The sequence below is a fragment of the Clupea harengus genome, chromosome 20 (assembly GCF_900700415.2).
Source record: "Clupea harengus chromosome 20, Ch_v2.0.2, whole genome shotgun sequence".
Lineage (NCBI taxonomy): Eukaryota > Metazoa > Chordata > Actinopteri > Clupeiformes > Clupeidae > Clupea > Clupea harengus.
The window spans coordinates 1,907,974-1,930,938 of record NC_045171.1 but is presented as its reverse complement, the minus strand read 5'-3'; the positions used below and the strand labels follow the sequence as shown (position 1 = coordinate 1,930,938).

General features: G+C 44.1%; 3 protein-coding genes and 1 long non-coding RNA gene across 8 annotated transcripts in view; 3 read left to right on the top strand and 1 right to left on the bottom strand.

Annotated features, from left to right (window-relative positions):
* The first annotated feature begins 40 nt into the window (after positions 1 to 40).
* LOC116218016 lies at positions 41 to 5,942 on the top strand. Of its 2 annotated transcripts, none has more exons than XR_004162634.2 (3): positions 41 to 422; positions 1,451 to 1,648; positions 1,892 to 5,942. It is a non-coding gene; the product is annotated as an uncharacterized LOC116218016 (long non-coding RNA). The 2 variants fall into 2 exon arrangements; XR_004162633.2 differs by having other exon boundaries at positions 46 to 422; positions 1,454 to 1,648.
* Positions 5,943 to 8,201: 2,259 nt separating this feature from the next.
* stx5a (syntaxin 5A) lies at positions 8,202 to 14,367 on the top strand. Its single transcript, XM_012841507.3, has 11 exons — positions 8,202 to 8,322; positions 9,435 to 9,680; positions 10,106 to 10,176; positions 10,586 to 10,641; positions 10,743 to 10,813; positions 11,056 to 11,172; positions 11,310 to 11,366; positions 11,644 to 11,725; positions 11,916 to 12,022; positions 12,265 to 12,386; positions 12,950 to 14,367. The coding sequence occupies exons 2-11, from the start codon at positions 9,612 to 9,614 to the stop codon at positions 13,107 to 13,109; spliced, it is 912 nt and encodes a 303-aa protein (XP_012696961.1). The 5' UTR covers positions 8,202 to 8,322; positions 9,435 to 9,611; the 3' UTR covers positions 13,110 to 14,367.
* Positions 14,368 to 14,746: 379 nt separating this feature from the next.
* zgc:162144 (RD3 domain-containing protein) lies at positions 14,747 to 16,849 on the bottom strand. Its single transcript, XM_012839872.2, has 3 exons — positions 16,605 to 16,849; positions 15,873 to 16,177; positions 14,747 to 15,493 (listed from the first exon to the last, which is right to left on the bottom strand). The coding sequence occupies exons 2-3, from the start codon at positions 16,175 to 16,177 to the stop codon at positions 15,124 to 15,126; spliced, it is 675 nt and encodes a 224-aa protein (XP_012695326.1). The 5' UTR covers positions 16,605 to 16,849; the 3' UTR covers positions 14,747 to 15,123.
* A 679-nt stretch (positions 16,850 to 17,528) lies between these two features.
* LOC105911070 (centromere protein F-like) overlaps positions 17,529 to 22,965 on the top strand; it is a 15,302-nt gene continuing 9,865 nt past the window's right edge. The window contains exons 1-6 of one of the 4 annotated variants that reach the window (XM_042702774.1): positions 17,529 to 17,896; positions 19,209 to 19,460; positions 19,810 to 20,006; positions 20,945 to 21,048; positions 21,508 to 21,572; positions 21,985 to 22,264. In XM_042702774.1, coding sequence (XP_042558708.1) covers positions 19,299 to 19,460; positions 19,810 to 20,006; positions 20,945 to 21,048; positions 21,508 to 21,572; positions 21,985 to 22,264 — 808 coding nt within the window. In that variant the 5' untranslated portion in view covers positions 17,529 to 17,896; positions 19,209 to 19,298. Of the gene's footprint in view, positions 17,897 to 19,154; positions 19,461 to 19,809; positions 20,007 to 20,158; positions 20,309 to 20,944; positions 21,049 to 21,507; positions 21,573 to 21,984; positions 22,265 to 22,965 lie in introns of those variants that run through there. The other 3 variants (XM_042702775.1, XM_042702773.1, XM_042702776.1) reach the window with 3 other exon arrangements.

Genomic DNA, 22,965 nt, shown 5'->3' with positions numbered 1-22,965 from the left:
AGAGAGAGAGAGAGAAGGCTCCAGCGGAATGATGCATGAGTTATTTTTGGGTGAAACAAGCTTTTACGAAATCCCAGCTGACTAGAAGTCAATGAGGCAGCGAATGCATGTATATAGGAGGAGATAAATCACAAAACTTCTCAACCTCGTTTTGGCTCTGAATAGCACATTTCTGCAATCATGTGAATGTACTCCCAAAACCTCATATGACACTTTTATAATGTACAGGACTCAAAGGACTCTTAAAAATATCTTTTGTGCTTTGCAAGTGTAATCTCTGCGTGCAGCCACGGGCACAGCAGCTTTGACAGTGTTACTCGTTGTGTCCTTTAAAGGCAGGAAGATCACAGGCCGACACGGAAAGACAGAACAGAGGGAGCGTGGAAATCGAGACGAAAGAAAAACCGGAGGATCAAGCCTACGTACGTCGGACTCCCTCTCACCTTCCTAATGCATTTTGCAGCTCTCACTTCCACCCCCACCAGCAGATATGCCCTAGTTATACCAATGTGCTGGTGTGTTGATGTGTGTACCTGCACGTAGGCACTCCCAGCCCCCCCCTCACCCTCTTTACTGTCAGACTGATGAGGGAAAGAATTCAAAATGTTTTTCTTTCATTTTCTTTCGCCTTTTCATTCAGCCGGCCCCTCGTCAGTCATGTTTGACCGCTTCGAGCCAAGGTCAGTCCGTTTAGACAGTGTGTCCCTCACTGCTATCCATCATCCCGGTATGCTTGGATAGAGATGGTGGCAGGTGTGAAATCAGGCTAATTTGCTCCCTTATAATGCCCTATCGCTGTCTCCCTGCTGCCTGGACTGAGGACTTCTTATGCGGAGACAAAGATTGATTCTCCCCTTAATTAAGTCACTCAACTGTATATCTCCTCTTTCAGGCCTGGCTTAATTCAGTCAGGGAGAATGACAGCTTCTTCGCCCCCACCAACCAATTAGAGTAGCTGTAGAGTAGACGACGCTTCATAGTCGTGGACTGGATGGACTGTGACCCTCAGTAGCACAGTCTCTGAAATCCACGTCTGTCTCAACTGTGTCAACGCATAGCTCCGCCCCCATGACCCAGTGCAATGCACCCAGCATGTTTCCCACCTACTCATGGTAATGGTTTTGTGAGGATGGGAGCCTTGTGGCTTTTCACAGTTAGATGGCTGAACTGCTATTAAAGAATGGATCATATGTTGACCAAAATTTTGTGACAATGAATGTTTATAATAATAACTGACTAAGAATACCGTGCTGTCCTTTTTTATTACTATTATTTATATAGGAAATAAAATAATGTATTATATTAAATAATTATTTTATTTATTTATTATTTGAATAAATGGCACTTCCTTTAGCTTCCAGTTGCATTTTTGCTGTCAGTTATAATGGCTGTATATAGAAATTGTTTGTCTGATGGGATCACACAGACTTTGCATATCTCCCCTCCAAAGCAGACACCCGGTTCGGACCACCAATTCTTCTAGCCTTAGGCCCACGCCGAGCACCCCTCCCCCCCCTGAGCGGGTGCTGTGTGCCCCCTGCCATGGGCGCTGGAGAACCCTCGACCCCGAGTCATGTGAGTGCCTGTGCCGGCTGAGGGAGCCAGGCTGCACACGCAGAGGGAAGACACTCAACCAGCACAGCTGCAGGTCAGACATCGGTCACCGGTCACACCTACACCAGTCTGAGCCCTGAGCAGGCACCCAAAACATCACCCCTGTTCTCATCCCGACCCTGACCATCACCATAAACAGAACTCTCTCCCTGATCCTTTTACCCGCCCTAATCTTCACCTGAGTTCATGTTATGGACCTGAGTTCATGTTATAGACCCGATATGGAATTGCCTCCATACTTTGCTTCATGTCTTCCCTCATTGTCTTTATCTTTCAGGTGTGAACCGATGAGAGAATGACGAAGATGAACACTCAGTTCCTCCGGGGTACGACCACTCTTGGCCCTCATAGCTTTAAGAAGAAGAGGAGAGGGACGTGCATACCCAAGTGTTGTGAGGACAGCGGGGGGTGGCGGGGGCAGGTGAGGGGGTGCTAACCTTCATAGACTGTGAATGAAGACTGTGGGTCAGGGAATGTATATGATCGACAACACTTTCCCATGATCCCTCTCCACTCAGCAAAGCCATCCACCACAGCGTCTGTAGATGCCCTAATCGACCTATGTATCTGTGTCTATGTTGTGTGTGTGTGTCTTCCAGGCTTACTACGTACGTGCTTTGATAGCATTTGCAAATGAACGTCACCATGTGTATAGACAAATATATGATATATGGTGTTGCTTCTTTATGAGGTTAAAGGGTGATGCAGGCAACGTAAACGTTTGAAAAAGGGAAAGGATTCCCATGACCTGGACATGTCAAGGTCTCGTGAGCATAAGACCCAAGGACCAGGCCCCCTGGAGGGCTATGGAAAGGGGTATGTTATTACCCTTAGTGGCAAAACACACGCAGTTTTAACAGATCTAACCCGAAATTAATTCATTTTTGTTCGTAACAGAAAGGAGAAGAAAGATCATTTTTATGTGTATAGCATAACATTTTAAAAGTGGGTTACAAATTCAATCCAATCAAATCTCTTGATTTTACTACTACTTCTTCAACATTACTGCCTGTGGAATTCAAATGACTCGATAACGTTACCTCATGCTGCTGTTGTGAGACTCATTGTCACCATTGGTCATTTGAATGCTTGTGCGTGCGACAGGCTTTCACTATAACCTTAACCACATAGTTAACTGCTCACTTATTACAAGGCACCTGACAATTGAGCATACAACAGTCATCAGTTTCATTCAACTTAAGTTGTACATTTCAGAGAGATTGGCTGTAGTGAATGATGGTTACTGTTGTGATGCAGTAAGATACAGCAGAGACATTCAGAAAGAGAGATGGAGAGAGAAAGCATAGCTTCATGCCTTTGGTATATAGGATTTTGTCATTGCAGATATTGGAGATGTGTATGTATGTATACACTGACCATGATGATTTAAGCTGTGCAACTCAGGATGGTTGGAGTAGATATCTGTGTGGTCCATCGTTCTGCTCATTTATTCATAGCTTTATCATGGGGCCGCAGATTATATCAATGAGTCCTTTTGAGTTTGTTTTTGTTTTGTTTGTTTTCCCCCCTCCATCTTTCTTTTTTCTGTTAGGATTGAAAGAGCCTTTAGCTCTGGCTAGGCAGTGAGGGGAATGTCAATAGTAAGGAGAACTGGCCTTAGTCCATGGGTGCTGTGACACAGACACACACAGATACACACACAGACACACACGCACGCACACACACACACACAGTGACTCAAACACACACAGTCACACACAGTCACACACTCTCACTTTTTCATTCCTTTGAAATGTATTGATTCATTCCTTCTGCGTCTTTCTTCATTACAGCTATTTAGAGTAGTTCTCACAATCTTACCCACCATGTGATGAGAGAAGACACCATAACTCAGTCAGACCCCTTTCAGTCATTTTCCCCCTCTCAATCGCTTACTCTTTCTCTTTCTTCTCTCTCTCTCTCTCTCTCTCTCTTTTTGTCACACACACACACACACACACACACACACGCACAGAGAGAAAGAGATACCTGCCTGATTATGAGCCGGTGAACATAAGCTTTTTTTTTTGTCAGAATGAAAATAGAGAAACATTCTAGATTTGTGCAACATATGCATTTCTTTATTGTACTAACGTTCTTTTAGCCTCATTCTTTTGCCGATAGTATTCCAAGACGTGTTTCTTTTTTTCACGCAGTGTTTCTTTGTTTCTTTGTTTTTATTTTCTGCTAATCTGCCTGCACAGAATCTGGCTGGGTGGCCAAGTATGTACACATTTGGCCTCCGAGCATATGTCTGTGTTTGGACTGAATTTAAACAAGGGAGCAGGGGAAGGATCAGCAGGCCGGAGAAAGAGAAATAACTGTTGAGTGTATTAATCAACAGCAACATCAATTCCAAGCAGTATGGGAAAAAGAACACAAATTGACCGTGGTGGCCCTGATGGTTTTGTGAGCATACTGTTGGTGGACTGGATCAACTGTACATTATCTGGAGTTTAATATATTTATTTTTTTGTATTGAGTTTTATATTGAGCTATGCATTATTTCTGTGAATTTGTGAATTTAATCGCTACTGTGACAACAAACAATCAATCAGTGTTCTACATGGAGGACCATTATCAATTTATACATTTATACATAGCAGTTGGTGATTTAACTGTGGTTAATATTTAAAGATTTACAGTTGCATAGATATTAGTATATTTTGTTAACGTCAAACATTTTGTAGTGCCTATTGTTATAAAACCATATAAGCGGTGGAACCCTGTTTCAAAGGCAGGCATTCTGCAAGCACTGAATTCCTCATATGAGTTCATAGCCAAACTTTAGTCGGTCACCTTAATCCTAGCAATATTTTACATTACCTCTTTGTTCTTAGACAGAGGCATTGGACCCAGCATTGACGATAAAATGATCACATCGTTGTGCTTCCTCATGGATTTTCTGCTGCCCATGGGTGAAAAGCCAGAGACAGTTACTAATTTGACCAATACCCCTGTGTAACAATGGACTCTGTGTTGCTCTATACATTCCACATCAAAACATACGTGTGCGCACATACCAGTGCTGTCAGTATGTGCCCATTCATGTTCGAACTGGCTGTTTATGTGTGGACCAGACACCGTGGGTGTATATAATACACTTCTCTATGTGTGGACCAGACGCCGTGGGTGCCGTGAGTCTCCCCCCTCCTGGTTCTGGATCTCTTCTTCCATGTTTGTTTTGGCTGAAGTGTCACAACCCTGACACACCATTATTTGACAGCACGGAGGCTAGAGTAGGGTCAATAGGTGTGTGGTATTTAGGCCTCTAAAAGAGGCCCAACGGTTGTCCAAAAGAGAATGGATATTGGGCAGTTTAGACACTAGTACGTTTAGTTTTCTCCCTGTTTTATTTTTTAGAGCATGCACTGAACAGAACTATTCTTCTCTCTCTCTCTCTCTCTTTTCCCAGTGGCTTGGGAATGACCGCTTTTACTTTTGCACTTTTGACTTAATAGGTTCAGTTCAAAAAGGGGATAATCTAACCAGCATCCAACACAGCCCCTTCATTAGTTTGGCATTTTGCTGCTGACTTCAAAGGAAGGCATCCAGACTATTTAGTCTCATAGCTCGCTACAATGTCTTAATTGTGTGGCAATTCCTAAAATTGGTAAAAAAAAATTATAATAAAAAAAATGTACAAGGGGATCCCCCTCTCTCCTTGCCTAGATGTCTGCACATCATGTAGACTTTTGTGTATAAACAGACAAGATCTATCCTGTGGCAGCCGACGTGGAGTAAGAGGTAGCTGCAGTATAGGTCAGACTGTGTAGAATATGAATGTACTGTTCCCTTATCTTGATTGCACGCCCCCACAGAAAGAGTATACTGTGGTAGGTAGCACAACATTAGTGCCCGCCATTAAGGTCAGTGTGCCGTTTTAGTTGATGTGTTGATGTATCGCATAGTAAGCTATACCTGAATTCAGTGTTTAAGTTCAAACAGACAGACCACTGGTAGCTCTACAATCCGCTCAGAGCCTATTTTTGATCTATTACAGTAGTGTTACCTATATTTCGTCTTGTATGATACGTATGTGTGTGTTTTCTGATGTTAATGAATACTGCTGCTGCTGCACCATCTGTGCCCTTTATCATAACATTACGTGTGTGTGTGTGTGTGTGTGTGTGTGCAAACGTTCAAATCCAATTTGTGCTACAGTATACAACAATGCCGGTCTTCAAATGCATATGTGATCCGCTTTTATGTGTACAGTGTGTACATAAGCTCCCATATCATTTTACTTAGAGAACAATCGAGAAACTACCTGTGACATATTACAATGTCTTTGACACTATTAAAGGGAAATGTCTTATTTTTGAGAAGGGTGTGTCTTATTAATGCTTTGGACAGCTGTGTGCCTTCTCAACCTCCCACTGTTCATTTGATTTGCTCCTTCATCTCTCATTTCAACCCCTCCCTCCCTTTTTATATCCCTCCCTTGTTCTCCTCATTTCGCCTGTTTTAATGCTAATGAAAGACAAACAGGGTGATAATTACCACAGTCCGCTGGGAGGGGGCGAGGGGTCACCGTGTGTAGTGTGAGGATGTGTCAAATAATATTATCTCTCTGCCTCCTTGTCCTCCTCCTCCTGGCCACAAAGGTTGCTGAGTCAGGGACAGGGACAGGGACAGGCCACCTCTCGCCACGCAGACAGCACGCTACGGGCCATGTGTACGTGCAGCCAGCCCCAGGGGAGACAGTGATTAGCCATTCAACACGGGGAAGCTTGGTACAGGATGATAAGTACAGTGCAGTCTTGCAGATTCATTGCATCATTCTCGTGGACTATGTAGTGAACCTGCTTGTGAGCAGTGTTGTGATTTGTAATCTCTCCCGGAGGAGTCCTGAATATAAAGGGGGAGTCATGCATTGCTACACTGACATGGCCTATTCTCCTACTGCAAAAAACGGCATCCTCATTGCCATTGTATGGCCATGTCAGAAATATAAAAGGTGAAATGATTAGGCAGCTGCTCTTGTCACGTGACCCTTAAGGATGACGCAGAAGAAGAAAGTTGCTGTGCGGCTGTCTTGTCTGGGAGGAAACAGGACCCATTCAAAGGCTCCGGAGCAGATGCTGCCTTACCTGCCAGTCAGGGCATGCTGCCAAGACTAAATATAGCAGCCTGCGTACATTTTAGGGAGAGTGGAAGAGATTAGAAATGGAAGAAATGAGAGGAAGATAAAGATGGGGAATGAGGGGAGAAAGGGAGTGGGGGATGGAGAGGGAGACAGAGTAAAGGAGAAGAGCAATGACTCATCCAGGAGGAGCCTGATGCTGGAGAGCTGCTCTCTGTCTGTCTGTCTGTCTCTCCCTCCCAGGATTATTCCGTCTCTTTCAGAAATATGGAAATGCTAGGATAGAAGATATAACTCTCGACAACATTTATGGAAATTTTGTCTCAGGTCTAACTTCAAACAATACGTCTGCCACAGTCTTGCACTGGTCGTTTCCTGTCCAATCACACCGTAGACACTTTCATTTTTGGTCATTTCCATCCATAAACATTGCCTTCTGTTTTTTTTCCACTGCTGTCATTGTGAAGAGCAGTGCTTTGCTAATGATAAAACCCCCACGGTGTTTATGCTGGGGCCTTTTGTTGAAGCAGCTGTGTTGGAGCAGGTCCTGGGCGGGATCTGGGCAACATGAATGTGTGTGTTTTGATGGTATCTCTCAGACAAAAAAAAGACTAACAAAGTCAGTGTATGTTTGAAAACACACGTGTGTGTGCGTGAGAGAGAATAGGTGTGGGGTGGTGTTCAAAGTGCTGTGAGTGTGAGTGCAGTTGAAGGCCTTCGCTCTCACAGGATTCACTAATGTTGTGAAACCACCATCTGTGATGACAGGAGAGTGTGAATGAAAAAACACAAAAGTGTGTTATCCACACATGAACATGGACCTTTTGCATTATATTTTGTTTCTGTTTTTCAACACAGCTCAGTTACTTCTCTGTTCACATTCCTCTGTTCCGGGTTAATCGGCAATATGACTTCTTTCGGCATCACGACAGCACCATGCTGTGTCTTTTATTGTCAGACCACGCTGTGTCTGGTAGTCATCTGTACAAAAGTGACTCAAGCTGACTTAGTAAACAGAGGGTCTTAAAAGACAGGGAAGAGAGGACATATCACTCGCTCTAAACATGCTGGTTCTTGTTAGTTCATCCATGCGGGTGAGTTTGGGCACTAAAGTTTAGTGGGTTTGTATGACAGAGGATAGGTAGAATGTTATCTGTTGCCCCCACCCATACCCTTTGTCTCCTTGCCTCTCTCTCTCTACCGTCGCTGTCCTTTCTCCTCGTAACATTGGCAGTACACTGTTGTCCAAGTGTGCTTGCTCCGATATCTGCTCGAAAGAAAAATGTAAATGTGAAATACAGTTTTTTTACATACCGTCTACGATGAAACACCTGTAACTTAAAAAATTGTCACCATCAGAAATTCACAGGCTCATTGAGCCAGCACCTATCAATGATAATTACATTGACAGCATAGTTACAGTTACAGCGGCACCTGGTGGGAATCTGACTTTCTTCAGCGGTTACTCCAGCCAGTTTTGGTTACACTTTGTGCGCATGCGTAAACGTGGACGTGGCAATGACGTCAAGATCCGGAAGCAACCGGAAAGAAAGTGAAATACAGGACTTCGGAAAATCGAGCGGCCTTCTTATGAGAAAATCTACAGATGTACACCATTAACAGTAAGTACAGACGGTACGAACGGCATCAGATAATCCAACACTTGTTAATAGATTGTTTCCGTCGAAGCAGTATCGGAACACACCCGTTTTATTTCGAGTTTATCGCCAGCGGCTAAGTACCCAGTGGGCTAACTATTTAGCATACGTAGCGACTATTCAGTTTCTTGGTAGGTAGCAAGCTAGCTTGTGAGCCAACAGTTTACCAGCGGCATATGAATAGCTACAATTATCGGCTGTTTAACCTAGTTGTCTGTACGTGTACTGTTGAAATGAGTAAAACTGTATAATTTAAAATGTCAGACGGTGGTTTAGGATATGAGTTTCATTAACCTAAATTAGTAAGTGCTCTGTGTTGCTGAGTTAATCCAATAACATGAACTGTTATTAACGCTACTTGCGACTAATATGTTAGTCAGGTTAAGTGGTAGACTATACTTAGGTTTCTTTCAATACGCTTATCGATAGTGCTAGAGTTTCTCGAAAGGGATAGTCAGCTGACAGATATCGTTAGAGTCAGATACTGTAAAATCGAAGGTGCTAAGACAGTAGTCGTATCCTTAGGACCTGTTCTCGGCGTTTCACTGCGGTGTGATGGCTGTCGTTGTACAACTTGTTTAACTTGTGGTGTTTTATTAAATGCTGGGGCCTGATCTACAGATCGTTCGCTCCTTGACCGTTGGTAGGGGGGGAATGAGCCTGTCCTGGACTGGTCCAAAGCGACTTGGTAGGGTAGCTCTACTAGTATCACTATTACATTGCGCTGTATTGTTGCTGCATGCCAGTATTTTGGGGAAGGAACACAGCTGGACAGACTTCATTTTTCTCCCCAGAAATACCGCATCCTTTCAAATAAGGTGGTGACTTAAGCAACGAATATACAGCCCGTCCAAACATGTTGACATGTCGTGCATGTGTCCTGAAGGTTGCCTCGTATCTGCAGTTTTTAAAGGGAACCTCAAAATAGAAACAACATATTGCCATGGCAACATATGCCATCTCATTGTACTATAGACGCTCAGGAACATGCTATTGACTTGCTGAAAACAAACACATGAATGACAACTTTGTAAGTGTTGTGTGATTGATACCAGATATATTTCTCATTTCTTTAGATGATGCTTGGAGGAAGACGTGAACACTCATCACCACCACCAAACTCCTAGGGTAGGTCTGAAGAGGTTGTGCCGCTGTCGACCCATTCCTGGTGGATTCATACCGAAAGTCTTGCCTGCTGGCTAAAACGACCGCGCCTTTCTCTGTCACCTGACGGGCTGCTGGCTTCGCCCATCATGACCTGCCGAGATCGCACCCTGGAGTTCCAGTCTGCCTGCAAGTCCCTTCAAGGCAGACAAATACAGGTGAGGTTGGATCAGGGCCCAGCAATCTAGTGAATGTTTCCCTCAGGTTCAGATGTGGCAACTGTGTCTCTTTATGCACTAATTCTGCAATATTATGGCATCTTGTTATTGTGCATTGCCAGCAATTAGTGATTAACAGCAATACTTTATTCTTAATCTTAGAGGCATATACAAATATTCAGCGCCGGAAAAGCGTAATGATTAAAGCTTTAACATGGATCAATGGCCTGAGGTGTTCAGTTACGTACAGAAGCATAGCGGCAGTGTGATTAGTCTAAGTTCACCCTGAGCCACTTTTAGTGGGATCCACTTTCAAGTTTGCACACTGGTCTGATTTGAATGTCTTTCTCTTCCTTCTTCCTTCTTTCTTTCTTTCTCTGCCTTGTTCTCTACGAATATTTGATGGTTTCTGTTTTCATTTTCAGAATGGGGCTCCATCGAGTAAGCCGGCTCTCAATGCCCTCAAACAGCGCAGTGACTTCACTCTTATGGCAAAGTAAGGCTGGTTGTCTTATGTTTTGGTCTATGAGGCTTTGAAGACGTGTTGGTTCTTGCATACACCGTAGCACAGCCCAACATCTTGAAATGATTGAAGTTATTCAATAGCCCCTTTGAGTTAGGGGTCTTAGGGGCCATTGCAGTTGCTTGCTTATGTTTGATTTCAGCGGGAGGATTAATGTTTGATTCAAGTCGATTTCTGGCCTTGTGTTAAATCGTATGTTAAAATGTTAAAAAGTTTTCTATTATGCTTATGTTAATTCATTTTTATTTTATTGTATTATTATAGTTAGTTTTTAATATGTTGGCACTCTGAGATTCTTTTGAATGAAGGGTGCATTACAAATAAAATAAATTATTATTATTATTAAGTCGTGTTCTGTTCCTGTGTTCCTCTCCCCTTGCAGGAGAATTGGAAAGGACCTGAGCAACACATTTGCCAAACTGGAAAAGCTAACAATATGTAAGGTTTTATTTGAGGCCTATCCACAATGTGGATTGTTTCATATAGGACATGTAATAAATAGCTAGTAGTAATACATTAAAATGTTATTTAAATTTCAGTGGCCAAAAGAAAATCTTTGTTTGATGACAAATCTGTGGAGATAGAAGAACTGACCTACATTATAAAACAGGTGAGAGGTTATATTTTTCTGTCTGTACACCAAGCTTAATTAGGAGATGTGTATATATATAAGCATTTCTCCATTAAGATATTGGCTAAATATAATTATTGTGTATGAAGCCTATCATCAACCCATATAGTAAGAAGTTGCATGCCGTATGGTGCAGATTTCAAACCAGGGAGATGTTTTGGGGTCTTTTTAAAATGATCATTTTTTTTCTTCATTTGTTTTCGTCTGCCTTTGACTTGTAGGACATCAACAGCCTCAATAAGCAGATAGCACAGCTGCAGGGGCTCGTTCGCTCCCGAAGTGGACAAAATGGCCGGCACGTTCAGACACATTCCAACACCATCGTCGTCTCTCTGCAGGTCTGTGATATGATATGGGCTCTTCAAAAGGAGTATATCTGAAATCAATCTAAGATGTCCTGCAGCCGCTGGTGTGCATTGGATGCCTGCAAACCGTATGTTGTTATTTACAAGAATGTTTCTGTTTTCATTCTCAGTCAAAGCTGGCATCAATGTCAAATGACTTTAAATCAGTATTGGAAGTCAGAACTGAGGTAAGAAAGTGACATTATGTTGCATTTAATATCATAAATTTAAAGTATCTACGGTTTTGTTTTTTTTACTGTTATCAGCCATGGGTGACTCATAGCTGTAAAGTTAGGATTTAACCTGAAGTTTGTGCAATCAATAGATTCAAAGAAACTAGAGCAGTGTTGTAAGTGATCAGTTTTCATAGAAGTCCAGTAACAGCTGTATCATGTCTGTTCATCATTTTCAACTATATTTTACTATTTCCGTCATTTCTCTGTATGTCTCTGCTGTTTTTCACAGAACCTGAAGCAGCAGCGTAGCAGGAGGGAACAGTTCTCAAACACCCAAGTGGCTTCCTCCCCTCTTCTTGCCAATAACTTTGGTAAGAAACAAGACCGCTGAGAAACTCAAGAACGCTCTCAAAACATCATTGTGAAGAAAGTCCAATGAAATGACCCCCCGTGACCCCAACGAGATCAGCAGTAGATTTTATCGGTCTGAAATGGACGATTTGAAAAACAAAAATGTTTATTTTGCATCTCTGTCTCTCTCTGTGCTCTCTGCGATTGTAGGGAGCTCAGTGTTATTGCAGGACGAGTCTCGGAGCATGGGAGGCGAGGTCTCCATAGACATGGACTCTCGAGCTAACCCCCTCCAGCTGCAGCTCATCAATGAGCAGGTAACACCAGCACCCAGACACTAACTTGGCCTTGACTCTGCACTGGGAACTCACTGAGGGCAGCCCCATGTAGAGGCTCAGGAGTTCAGAATCTGAAATCACAGCTCCGTCAATCCACTAGCACAGTTCATTTTGCTCATCAGTTGACTGACTTTATTTTAGAAGTAGGCTAAATACTGATTCCGTCAACTACTGACGCCACTGCTCGTTTCTTTCCTGTGTCCTTGGTTGCCTCCGTTCAGGACTCGTACATCCAGAGCAGGGCCGACACCATGCAGAACATCGAGAGCACCATCGTGGAACTGGGCTCCATCTTCCAGCAGCTGGCTCACATGGTCAAGGAGCAGGAGGAAACCATACAGAGGTGCGGAAGAGCGAGTGTACCGTACCCGAAAGGCACTTCTGTATCCTAAACACTACCCAGTATTAGATTTATAGACACGCACATATAATCTTTACGGGATAAATAACTCATTGATTGATTCCCCCAACAAAGCCTATGCAGCGGTGATGCTTTTGTTTACGTTCTTATTTTGGCATTAGTTCAAACTAAAGGTCTCTTTGAGGGCTACTGATCATGTTGATATGAATCTGTAAGTTACGTGATGCAATGGCAAGTTATTTATTTACAAAGTTTTGAAAGCTGTGAGTGAGAAGTAGATCTGGCATTCCTTCTCCCTGATTTTATTGACATGGCTTAGTAAGTAAGTACTCATAGTCATAGCCTTAAAAACATCCCACAAACAGTATGGGTATGAGTACAAACAAAAACATCCCACAAACAGTATGGGTAAGAATACAAACAAAAACATAAACACAGCAGGGACTCAATAAAACATGGTGTGTGAGTTGAGAGTTGAGTTGTGTTGATGTGGAGTGCAGTGGTCATGTTTTCTTCCTCCTCCTCCTCCTCCTCTTCCTCTTCAGGATTGATGCTAACGTGGAGGACACGCAGTTGAACGTGGAAGCAGCCCACACGGAGATCCTCAAGTACTTCCAGTCGGTCTCCTCCAACCGCTGGCTCATGATCAAGATCTTCCTCGTCCTCATTATCTTCTTCATCATCTTCGTGGTCTTCCTCGCCTGAGGTCCTCGAACAGCAGGCAGACTGGAAGAAGGAGGATGGTGTGTTTGGTTGAAGAAGTGGACTGATTGGACAGATAATAGGTGGGAAAGGACCGAGAAATCTGGGGGTTGGGGGGTTGTGGGGAATGATTAAATTATAACTGGACTTGATGCTTTTAGTGACGAGGCTGAAGTCCGTTTCTGCTCCGAGTCTCTTGAGTGGTAGGCACCCATGCATACCAGAGAGGCAATGAAGACTAAACTTGTGGGGCATCTGGTTGTTCGCGGAGAGACTTTTGAGTTGCACACACTTCACATGCTCCCCTGTAGAGAATTGCATTTTCAAACGTTTGAGCCTTCAAATCTCCTTTTTTTTTTTCTCTCTCTCTCTCTCTCTTCCTCCTGTCATCATCATCATCATCATCATCATTATTATTATTATTATTATTATTGTTGATCACAATAAGAGAGGCGGAGGCTTTTATTCCCAGTGGTTTGATTCTGCAAACTAGTTTTGGTTTTGATTTGTCCCTTCAAATTTGTTTTAATCGCTGTGGTGATAAGAGAAATGACGTACATGACTCATGAGGTAATGTGAATGAGTGTAGGACTTTGGAATCGCTCAACGGTTTTGTTTCCGTCTCTACCACTTATATTCCCATATCTCCTGACAGTAGAGTGGAGAGGTGATTGGTGTGATAATGGCCCTAGATTAGGGCAGGTTCCTTTGGGAGAAAGGATCGTTTTGCTTTCAACTCTTGCTTTGCCAAATAGTTTTAAATTCAGGAAAATGTGATGTGACTTCATCCATGCTCCAGTGTCTTCTGGCTTATGGGGCTGACCGGGTGGGGTAAAGGATGTATTAAGTAGTCTTATTCAGACACAATGAAGGGCTGCCTCCGCCGCCCGCGGTTGGTCCTCTCCTCTAGTAGATCTACGGTACTGCCATGACTTGAGAACGCTGTGAACAAACGTGGCTTCTGAAGTCGGGTACACTTTACTTTACCTCTCACCAGTCACTGTACATTGGCTCTCTCTCATCCCCATTCATGTATTGTTTCTCAGGTACGCTCTGGTTTGAGGTCTCCTCTCTTGGCCAGATACCTGCATTTATGTACAGTGAAATATTTAACTGATGTGCACTTTCATTATAACTCCTGCTTCATTTCACTCTGTTTTTTTTTTTTTAGCCAAATGCCTTGCCTCCTCTTGTATAAAGTGAAAATAGTAACATGGAAGGAAAATGAAGTGCATATTAAAACATCATTTGGTAATTGTGAGCTTTGTATGTTTGCACCGTGTTTGGAGAGTTTGAGGGTTTGAGGTCGTCAGCAGCTAGTCACATAGTGGCGTATGAATCCTGTGGCGCCCCCTATGAAGAGGAGTTATCTTGATGCCACTGCAACATCAGCAAAACAGGGTTAAGACTACACACATGCCTTACATATACATTTATAATGAATTACAATGACATAATCCTCCTCTAGTATTAGCTATGGCAGTATTTAGATGTAAGCCTAATCTTAGACACCTGTCTCTAATATTCAGATGCCCTCGGGACTTAATGAGCTAGAATAGCTGAATCAGGGCTGCGGCTAGATTGTGCAGGAGGGCAGGGCTATGGGCACAGGATCACAAGAATATTACTGAAAACAAGGCTTTTAGTATAGGCATTTATTCACAATATACAAATTACAATATTTATAGGCAGCAAATTTTGAAAAAGATTTACACAGCAGATTTCGTAGAAAACAAAAGATGGAGACGTCATTTCAGGAAGCAACATTATAGTGGCCAGATAAGTACTTGTAGGTCTATTTAGAAGGTAAGTGTTGTATAAGTACTTGTAAGTCTATTTAGAAGGTAAGTGTTGTATTTTGTGTTATTTCCCCCCCATCCATCGAGTTGTGCGTTTGTTATCACCCTGTGTCTCTCATGTTCTTTTAGACTCCTTCTTCTGCGACTCTCCCATCTCTCTTATCCACTAGATCTTCCTTTCCTTCTGTCTGGTTTCCCATCTCTCTCGATCCCCACGTTCAGCTCTGAACTCTTTGCCCAAGGGGCCGGATCTCTGGCATGCTCATGCTCCGGCCCCTCCGAGACCGTTTCTCCACCGCCACCTTCTCGGCCACCTGCTCCTCCTCCTCCTCCTCGTCCATCCACGCCTGCTCCTGCAGGTTGCTCCGCGAGCCACCCAGCAAGCTGCCAAAGCCCCGGGTGGAACGGAAGCGTGAGCGGAAGGTGACGAAGGAAAGGCTCTTGCTGCGCTGATTGTCCCAGCGGCTGGCTCGGGCCTCCAGCTCCGCGTTGCTCTCCATCTCGTCCAGGCAGTTCATCAGTACGGAGCGAAAGAGGCGCGGAACCTCCTGCACGTCAGGCTCCACCTCTGTAACCAGCTTCCTGAACCTGCCCGAGGGACACATCACATATGAGACGTCTCATTTAACAAGGGACAGATCACATATGAGACGTCTCATTTAACAGGACTGTGGTATGCGGTCTAAATGGCAGAGGAAATCAGAATGCGAAATAAACGAGGCCAGACCAAGCATTTATGATTAATCTTGATAGTTGCTCCAGTTATTCTATCAATTTATCTCAAATATCGATTCCCATACAAAATTATAGCATGTCACATTACACTTGTATCACGTTTATTGTAAAATAGATCTGGCACGCTATAACATGCATATCACAAGTTTGTTGGTATTATGCGTCTGTATATCTGAATGTTTGTCACAAACAGGTCCTTCCCCGTTTACCACCCTCAGGATAGTCCATCTACCTGGAGATGGCGGGGCCGCAGTTACCCGGGGGGATCTTGGCACAGAGCTCCTGCAGCTCCAGCACGTCCCCCGGCGTGAGCTCGAACGGGGCCTTGACCGGAACCGACGCCAGCCAGCTGTAGTCCACCGAGGAGGAAGAGCTTTTGCGCCGGCTCGCCATGGTGTTCCGCTCCAGACGTACGCGTTCGGTGCGCTTCACCATGGCACCCAGCTCCAGCATCAGGGTGTTGATGACCAGCTCCTCTGCTGTTCGCTGCCCAGGGACCTTGGGCTCGAGGGAGAACACAGCTGACCACGGGAACATCTGGAAGTGTAGGGACAAGACATACAGTCTGATGATCACTGCATCAGTACCTACACATCAGGTTACAATTGCCAAAGCTGAGACTGCTGTTGCCTCCCTAAAAATATGTTCTATATGCTGCATTGTGTATGTCAGACTTTTGTAAACTAAATGTAGCACACTTGGGTTATCTCAGCAATCAGAGCAGAGCTGTTTCTTGCACACTTTACAATGGAACTTTGAAAATACAGACTTATTTAGTAGTGAAAATTGAAATAGTGAACAGGTGTTTTATTCACTGTTTATATGTAGTTCAATACAGACATGATGAGTATAACTGTTGTTCTCCAACGTTCTGAATATTTGTCTCTCATAAGTTCCCTTCGAATTTTAATAACTAGTGACGTAAAAATGTCAATCATTCATAAGCAAGTAGGGCTTATCTTACCTTTTCAATCTGACAATCAGGTCTTCCCAAAGTAAAATTCTATGTTTGGATTCTTGTGTAGGCTGCAAAAATAGACCGTAAAAAAGAGGTATCCACTAATGAGGTTGCGTACTGCAATAGATTTAAGTTGCCTTATAATTCCAAATGTAGAATACTGGATATGGTTCCATGAACAGACTTGGACCGACTACCTTGCAGGTCTCTGGTCAAGTGCGGCACAGATGTAATCCTCTATTAATACAGGACACTGTACTAATACTTACCCTACATGATTAGATGACCCCACATGGCTTCCTGCATGCATGTGATGTCGTGTGAAACAATGTAATCACTGGTTCAAAGACTGCCACTGCTTTTACAGCAGGAGGCTTCAAATGAATGAAATGCTATAATTTTGCCCGAAGCAAGGAAAAGCAATTGTCCCTTTTTGGAATAGACTGACATTTCTGCCACACTAGATATAGATAGAGGACTACTTCACAGAATATGCCCTTATGTCATTTTTTTTTTTATTAACAGTACAGTACATGGCATGCATACGAGCCATGGTGGACTGAGTAGGATTACATAATACAGCCATGCCAGCAGGTGGCTCTTGAAGAGGCCTCCGGTTTCCATAGTGCTCAGCGGTCTAGAGGCTCAGTCATCAGGGATTATTTTGACTGTCAACATTACAGTTCCTAGAACTGTTAAGATGTTATAACTATTATAAAACAATCTGATTATCGGTACAGTGCTGTTGTCATGAAAGAGATACTGATATCACATGATACAGAACACTGAAAATAACTGAGGTATGTGTTGGACGTGTCCTTTGAAAATTACCAGACCTTAAAGAAAATGTACATTAAGGTCTGTACTACATATATTGTTATGTATACGGTTTAGAATAGTATTATCATTATTCTTATACATTTAAAAACGCTTTCAACATTTTCAGTGGCCAGTGATGATGCTCAAGAAAGACTAGAAACTCCAGGTAGAGAAATGTCTGGATAGAAATTCTGCCCTGCATTCTATTTAGCCTTCCTTTGCAAGTCTGTTGTATTACCAGTAGATGGCGTCAGCATGAAAACTTCAGAAATGAAATTTCCCCCGAAAATCCAAATTTCCCACCAGTCTTACGTCACTGACCCCCGCCTCGTGTCAAATCGAGTTTAGAGGGATGCCTGACAGCACGAGACAAACTAGCTAGCCTGCTGAGAAAGAATAGCCGTTTTATTGTAACGCTTTGAACAATCTTAGGTGGGGACATACCGAGAAGACGTCGGACTTACTGTTTGGATTTTAAAGTAAGTGGTTTACTCTACATGGGTAAAAAAAATTACAACGAGACACCACACTATCCGTTTACACTGGCAACAGTTTCAATTAAAAGGCGCGTGATAACCTGCTAGCCGCTACCAGTTTTATTGTTGTTGTTTTTTTTTTTTTACTGGTTAATGTTTAACACTTTAGAAACAGTGTCGTTCGCCAGCGGTGTTTCTCCTCGATTCCCGGTTGGAAGCCAGCGAGCTTTCTTGCCAGGAATGAACAGATTTCCTCCTTGTCGTATTAAAGATATGTTCAGTAAACAATGTAACCTGTTAGCTAGCTACCCTTACTTACTAGCCTTTTCTTACTGAACAGAAGATACCTTACTAATTGTTGGATAGGGTATCAAGATTAGCATTGACAGTTAAGTTTGCTAACTATCCTAGCTGTCAAGAAGTTAAAAAGTTTGTCCATTGAGAAGGCATACGGTTATCTACTTATGTGAAAATATCGCGTTTGTCCCATCGTATGCTTGATTTGTCCTATTGTAACGTTAATATTTACAGGAACACACATTGCTGAATAATGCAAGACAAACGTAACTTAGACTTGTCAATATATCACATAAGTTAATGAGTTAATCTTAGTTTTATATCAAAATAGATCCACTAGTCATTTGTTGCCGACCATGAAATGTCCATTAATGTATCATGTTTATACTTTTTTTGTCATAGATAACACAAGCTTAAGAAAGTGTTTTGACGACAACCCAGACTTTATGATTCGATAAACCCACAGGCAAACCAGGTCCTGAATTTCTGCATTCCTCTGTTTATGCAGTAGATCCTGCTCGCGTCTTTGTGCGCCCCGTTTCCGTCTACTTTATTCATTCAATTCACTGCACATTCAACTATACGAGGGAGAATGAGAATGAGTAAAGGCAAGTTCACTTCTGTAGGCCAAACAAACCCCCTGGCGAATAAAGAAATAGTAATGAAAGTCATTTATTTGTATTTATAATTATGTGGATAAGGCTTGCGTGTAAGGTGTTGCTTGTTGAAGCTATAAGCATCCCCCTTGAGAGTTACCTGGTTTCCACGATGAAGGATCTGCAGCACTAGTGCACAAACACTTGTGACCTTCAGCCTCTCACGCAATATTCCCAAGAGCAAGGCCTATCAGATATAGCTGTGGAGCAAGTCTAGGCAGCAGTATCCATTCTGCCTCTAGGCAAGAACATTAACTACTTCACAGGCATTGCTTAAAATGAATTTTTGAATTGGCCTCTTCCCCCAGACACTTCACTGCTCAAGACCTATTTCGTGACCCGAGCTGCTTTTAATTTTTAAGATGTACATTTGACGACCCTCCTGAGGACATTTCTGACCTGCTGAAGTTCTGTGTGGAGGGGGGGGGGGGTTCCGTCCCGGTTCTGGCAACATGAGCTGGGCAGCAGATGACTGGACGTCGGGCCTGACGGGCCGGGTCCTGCAGAAGGTGCGTGAGCTGCAGGCCCAGCAGGAGCGCCTGAGCCGCGAGAGGCAGCAGAAGCAGCTGCAGCTGGACAACGCAGAGGCCGCCCTCCATAAGCACAAGCTCAAGGTACAGCACAACACCGCCCATCTAACTCTGTTTATTCTATTCTTAGCTCTTTCTGTGCTTTTGAGTCTCTACAGGGAACAAATTGAGTCTGCTCCCAGTATACACGATACCTTCTTGATTTGTGGTTGTTCTTGGCTGACGTCGCTGAATTTGACTGTTATTGCTCTGTGAAGTCTGTTGTGACACAGTTGCATAAAGTAATGTCCTGAAGGCACTTCATCACAGCATTGCAATGCGGTTATTGAGCCGTCTCTGCGTGCCTCATCCTGAGACGAGGCACGTACCTAAACCTCCTGTGCTCCTAGAGCTCCAGCTGTCTCTGAAACGTCCCCTGTCTGTTCACCTGCAGAGTGAGGATGTGCGCACGGAGCTGGTGGCCGTGCAGCGGGAGCTGGCGGGGGTGCGGGAGCAGGCGCAGGGGGAGGTGCGCGCGCGCGAGCGGCAGGCCCAGGAGTCGCAGGCCCGGCAGGCGCTGGTGTGCAGCCTGGAGGGCCAGCTGGATGCGGCCCACACGCTCACCAACAACCTCACCAAGGAGATCAAGAGGTGTGTGGAGGGCAGAGAGACTTAATGACACACACATATTTAGGCATGAACACAACCTCACCAAGGAGATCAAGAGGTGTGTGGAGGGCAGAGAGACTTAATGACACACATATGTAGGCATGAACACAACCTCACCAAGGAGATCAAGAGGTGTGTGGAGGGCAGAGAGACTTAATGACACACACATATTTAGGCATGAACACAACCTCACCAAGGAGATCAAGAGGTGTGTGGAGGGCAGAGAGACTTAATGACACACACATATGTAGGCATGAACACAACCTCACCAAGGAGATCAAGAGGTGTGTGGAGGGCAGAGAGACTTAATGACACACACATATTTAGGCATGAACACAGAAAACCAAGGCCCCTCTCTGAGGAAGTTAAGGGGGCACAGGAAAGCACACATGTTCAGTTTCTTATGCACAGACTGCACCTGAGACTCAAAGCCAGACTTCAGTATAAGTGTAATATAAGTATTGTATAAGTCCGGCCTCTATTGTTATCGTATAACATGCTAGCACTGTTAGGATGGTTCTTTTAAAGGTAGGTGTTATAAACAGCACATGTTTCTGTAAGCATGGGATTGAGCCTCGCTAGTTCCTCCAGTCAACTGCAAGATAACCATTGCAGCCAGATGGGAACGTTAAGATGTTTAATGTTCACTCTGTAGTGCTCCCCAGTGGCGATGCTCCACACTGGGTCCTTTGACATGACCTTTGACCTTTTGTAATGGCCTAAAGTGCATTATTGCGTTTTGGTTATGGCTCACATCCATGGCTTGTTCTCATGACAAATCCAGGATGTGTCTCTAGGTTCTGTGTCCACAGACATGTGTTGAGTGTGCCGAGTGTGTTTGCTTTGGCAGATAAAGTCTTGGTCTTGCGTAACCGCGTAACTTGATTAGTGTGGGTGTCGTCCCTGCTCTTCTCCTGCAGACTGGAGGCAGAGCTGGAGAAACTGCAGAGAGGAAACGGCTCTGGGGACTCCATGTTATTTTCCACCCCCTGCTGGAACATGGCATCACCCTGGGAGCACAACAGTATGTACACACACACACACACACACACACACACACACTCATTAGCAGCTCTGTGTTTGTTTCCCTGCCAACCTCTGCCTCTGGATCTTTCTGTAGCGTTCTCTTTGTGCTGCTTCCTCTGCGCTCTGTCACTGTCCTCCTACATCACTTTGTTTTTCTATTGTTTTGTACCACTCTGCCCTTCCTTGTTTTTCCATCCTGTCCTTGCCACCACTCCATTCTGACAACATGTGCATTGATCAGGGAAAAGCCCCACATTGCAGCTGTAATATTATTGCAGCCGCACCAGTGAACACAAACAGTCGACACACTCAATATGACATCTCCACACACACACACACACACACACACACACACACACACACACACACACACACACACTCAATATCTCCCCCACAGGGACTCGGCTGCCAGGCCACGGCTGATATCTGGTCTTTGTGTGCCCTTTGACCTCTGTAGGTTCCAAACTGGACGACAGACCGGCCCATCGCGGAGTGGGAGAGGGCAGAATTGCGCATGTCAGAGTGAGTGCAGCCCATGGCAAACTGTGGCTCATCGCTCAGTCATTTATTTATTTATTTATTTTTTATCTGTGGCAGTGGACTGGGCATGAGAAAATACAGCAATAAAACATGAGCTCATTTTCAAAGTGTAGTTTGTAGCCTTTCAACAGATCTGATATGAAAAGGTGTATATTTAGTTTTTCAAATGCATCACCACATCAAGTTGATGCTAAAGCGTGCTGTAACAGCCCGTCCAATAGAATTTGCACTGGGAGGGACATTTGGATATAAACAAATCTTAGGGAATCTGTGTAGTTTGTCACTTCTTCCAGTTCCCACAATAGGAAAGATTTATGATGGTGCTTTATTCAGAGGTCTTTGGTGTTTGTTTATGGTGTCCCATACAGTCAACTCTGCTCTTTTTCCTCTACAGCAGCAGCTTCAGTTCTCTGACGGCCCCAGATGCGCCAGTGGAGGAGCCCCATCGCCGTTCCCCCAGCAACCGCACAAAGCCACGCCCACCCATGGGCCCATGCGTCACCCAGACACCTCCACTCCCTCCTCAATGTTTCCGTGGGAACGGGATGACAAGAGGTCCGTCCCCAGGGGGAGAGCAGCCTCCTCTGTGGCCCCCAGTGGCGAGGTCATCACCAAGGGCCAGGAGGCACCAGGGGATTGTGGGATGGAAGAGGACCTCAGAAAGGAGAGAGATGGTGAGAGTTTTTTAACTCTCTCAAGTCACATATTTGCAATCCCATGTTGAAACAACAGATTTAAGCCACTGAATATACAGTATGTGGCTGCAGTGATTTGTGATTCTCATTGTAACCAGTGTTGCAAGAGTCAGCATATGGATAGTTATAAAGGATAACGAGTTGGTTCAAAGTCCTGGACCAGACGGAAGGGGTTGCCATAGAGACCGCAAGAGTCTTACCTTGAGAGTAGACTGGCTGAATTGTCTAGCTCGGTAGGGAAGCGCCCATTTGTCTTCCTAGTTGTAAACAGCAGAGCAGGAACATGGTAACATGGCTATGAATCTGAGTTACAGGAATGGAAAAAGTTCACAAAGCTGACTATAACAATCAAGGGTGGGGATTAAAATCTAGAAGCTAAATATATTTACCCTTTGCTCAGGCTTCAAACCAAAGACAAACATTGGCGCTCTCCCTCGTAAATGCCGGATGCTGCCTCTGCACCTCAAACACAGAGCAGGCCTTCTCAGTGAGCAGGATGCATGGATGGCTGCCTGCTGTGTTGTAGGGCACCGGGGGACAATGGGTTTGTCTGACAGACAGAGAGACAGAGAGAGAGAGGAGTGTTTTTCTCCTCAGTGGTTAACCGTTGTGCTGCTCCTACACACTCACGGCTGCTTGCTCCCGATATCAGTCAGGGCTTATTTCTGATTTTTTTTAAA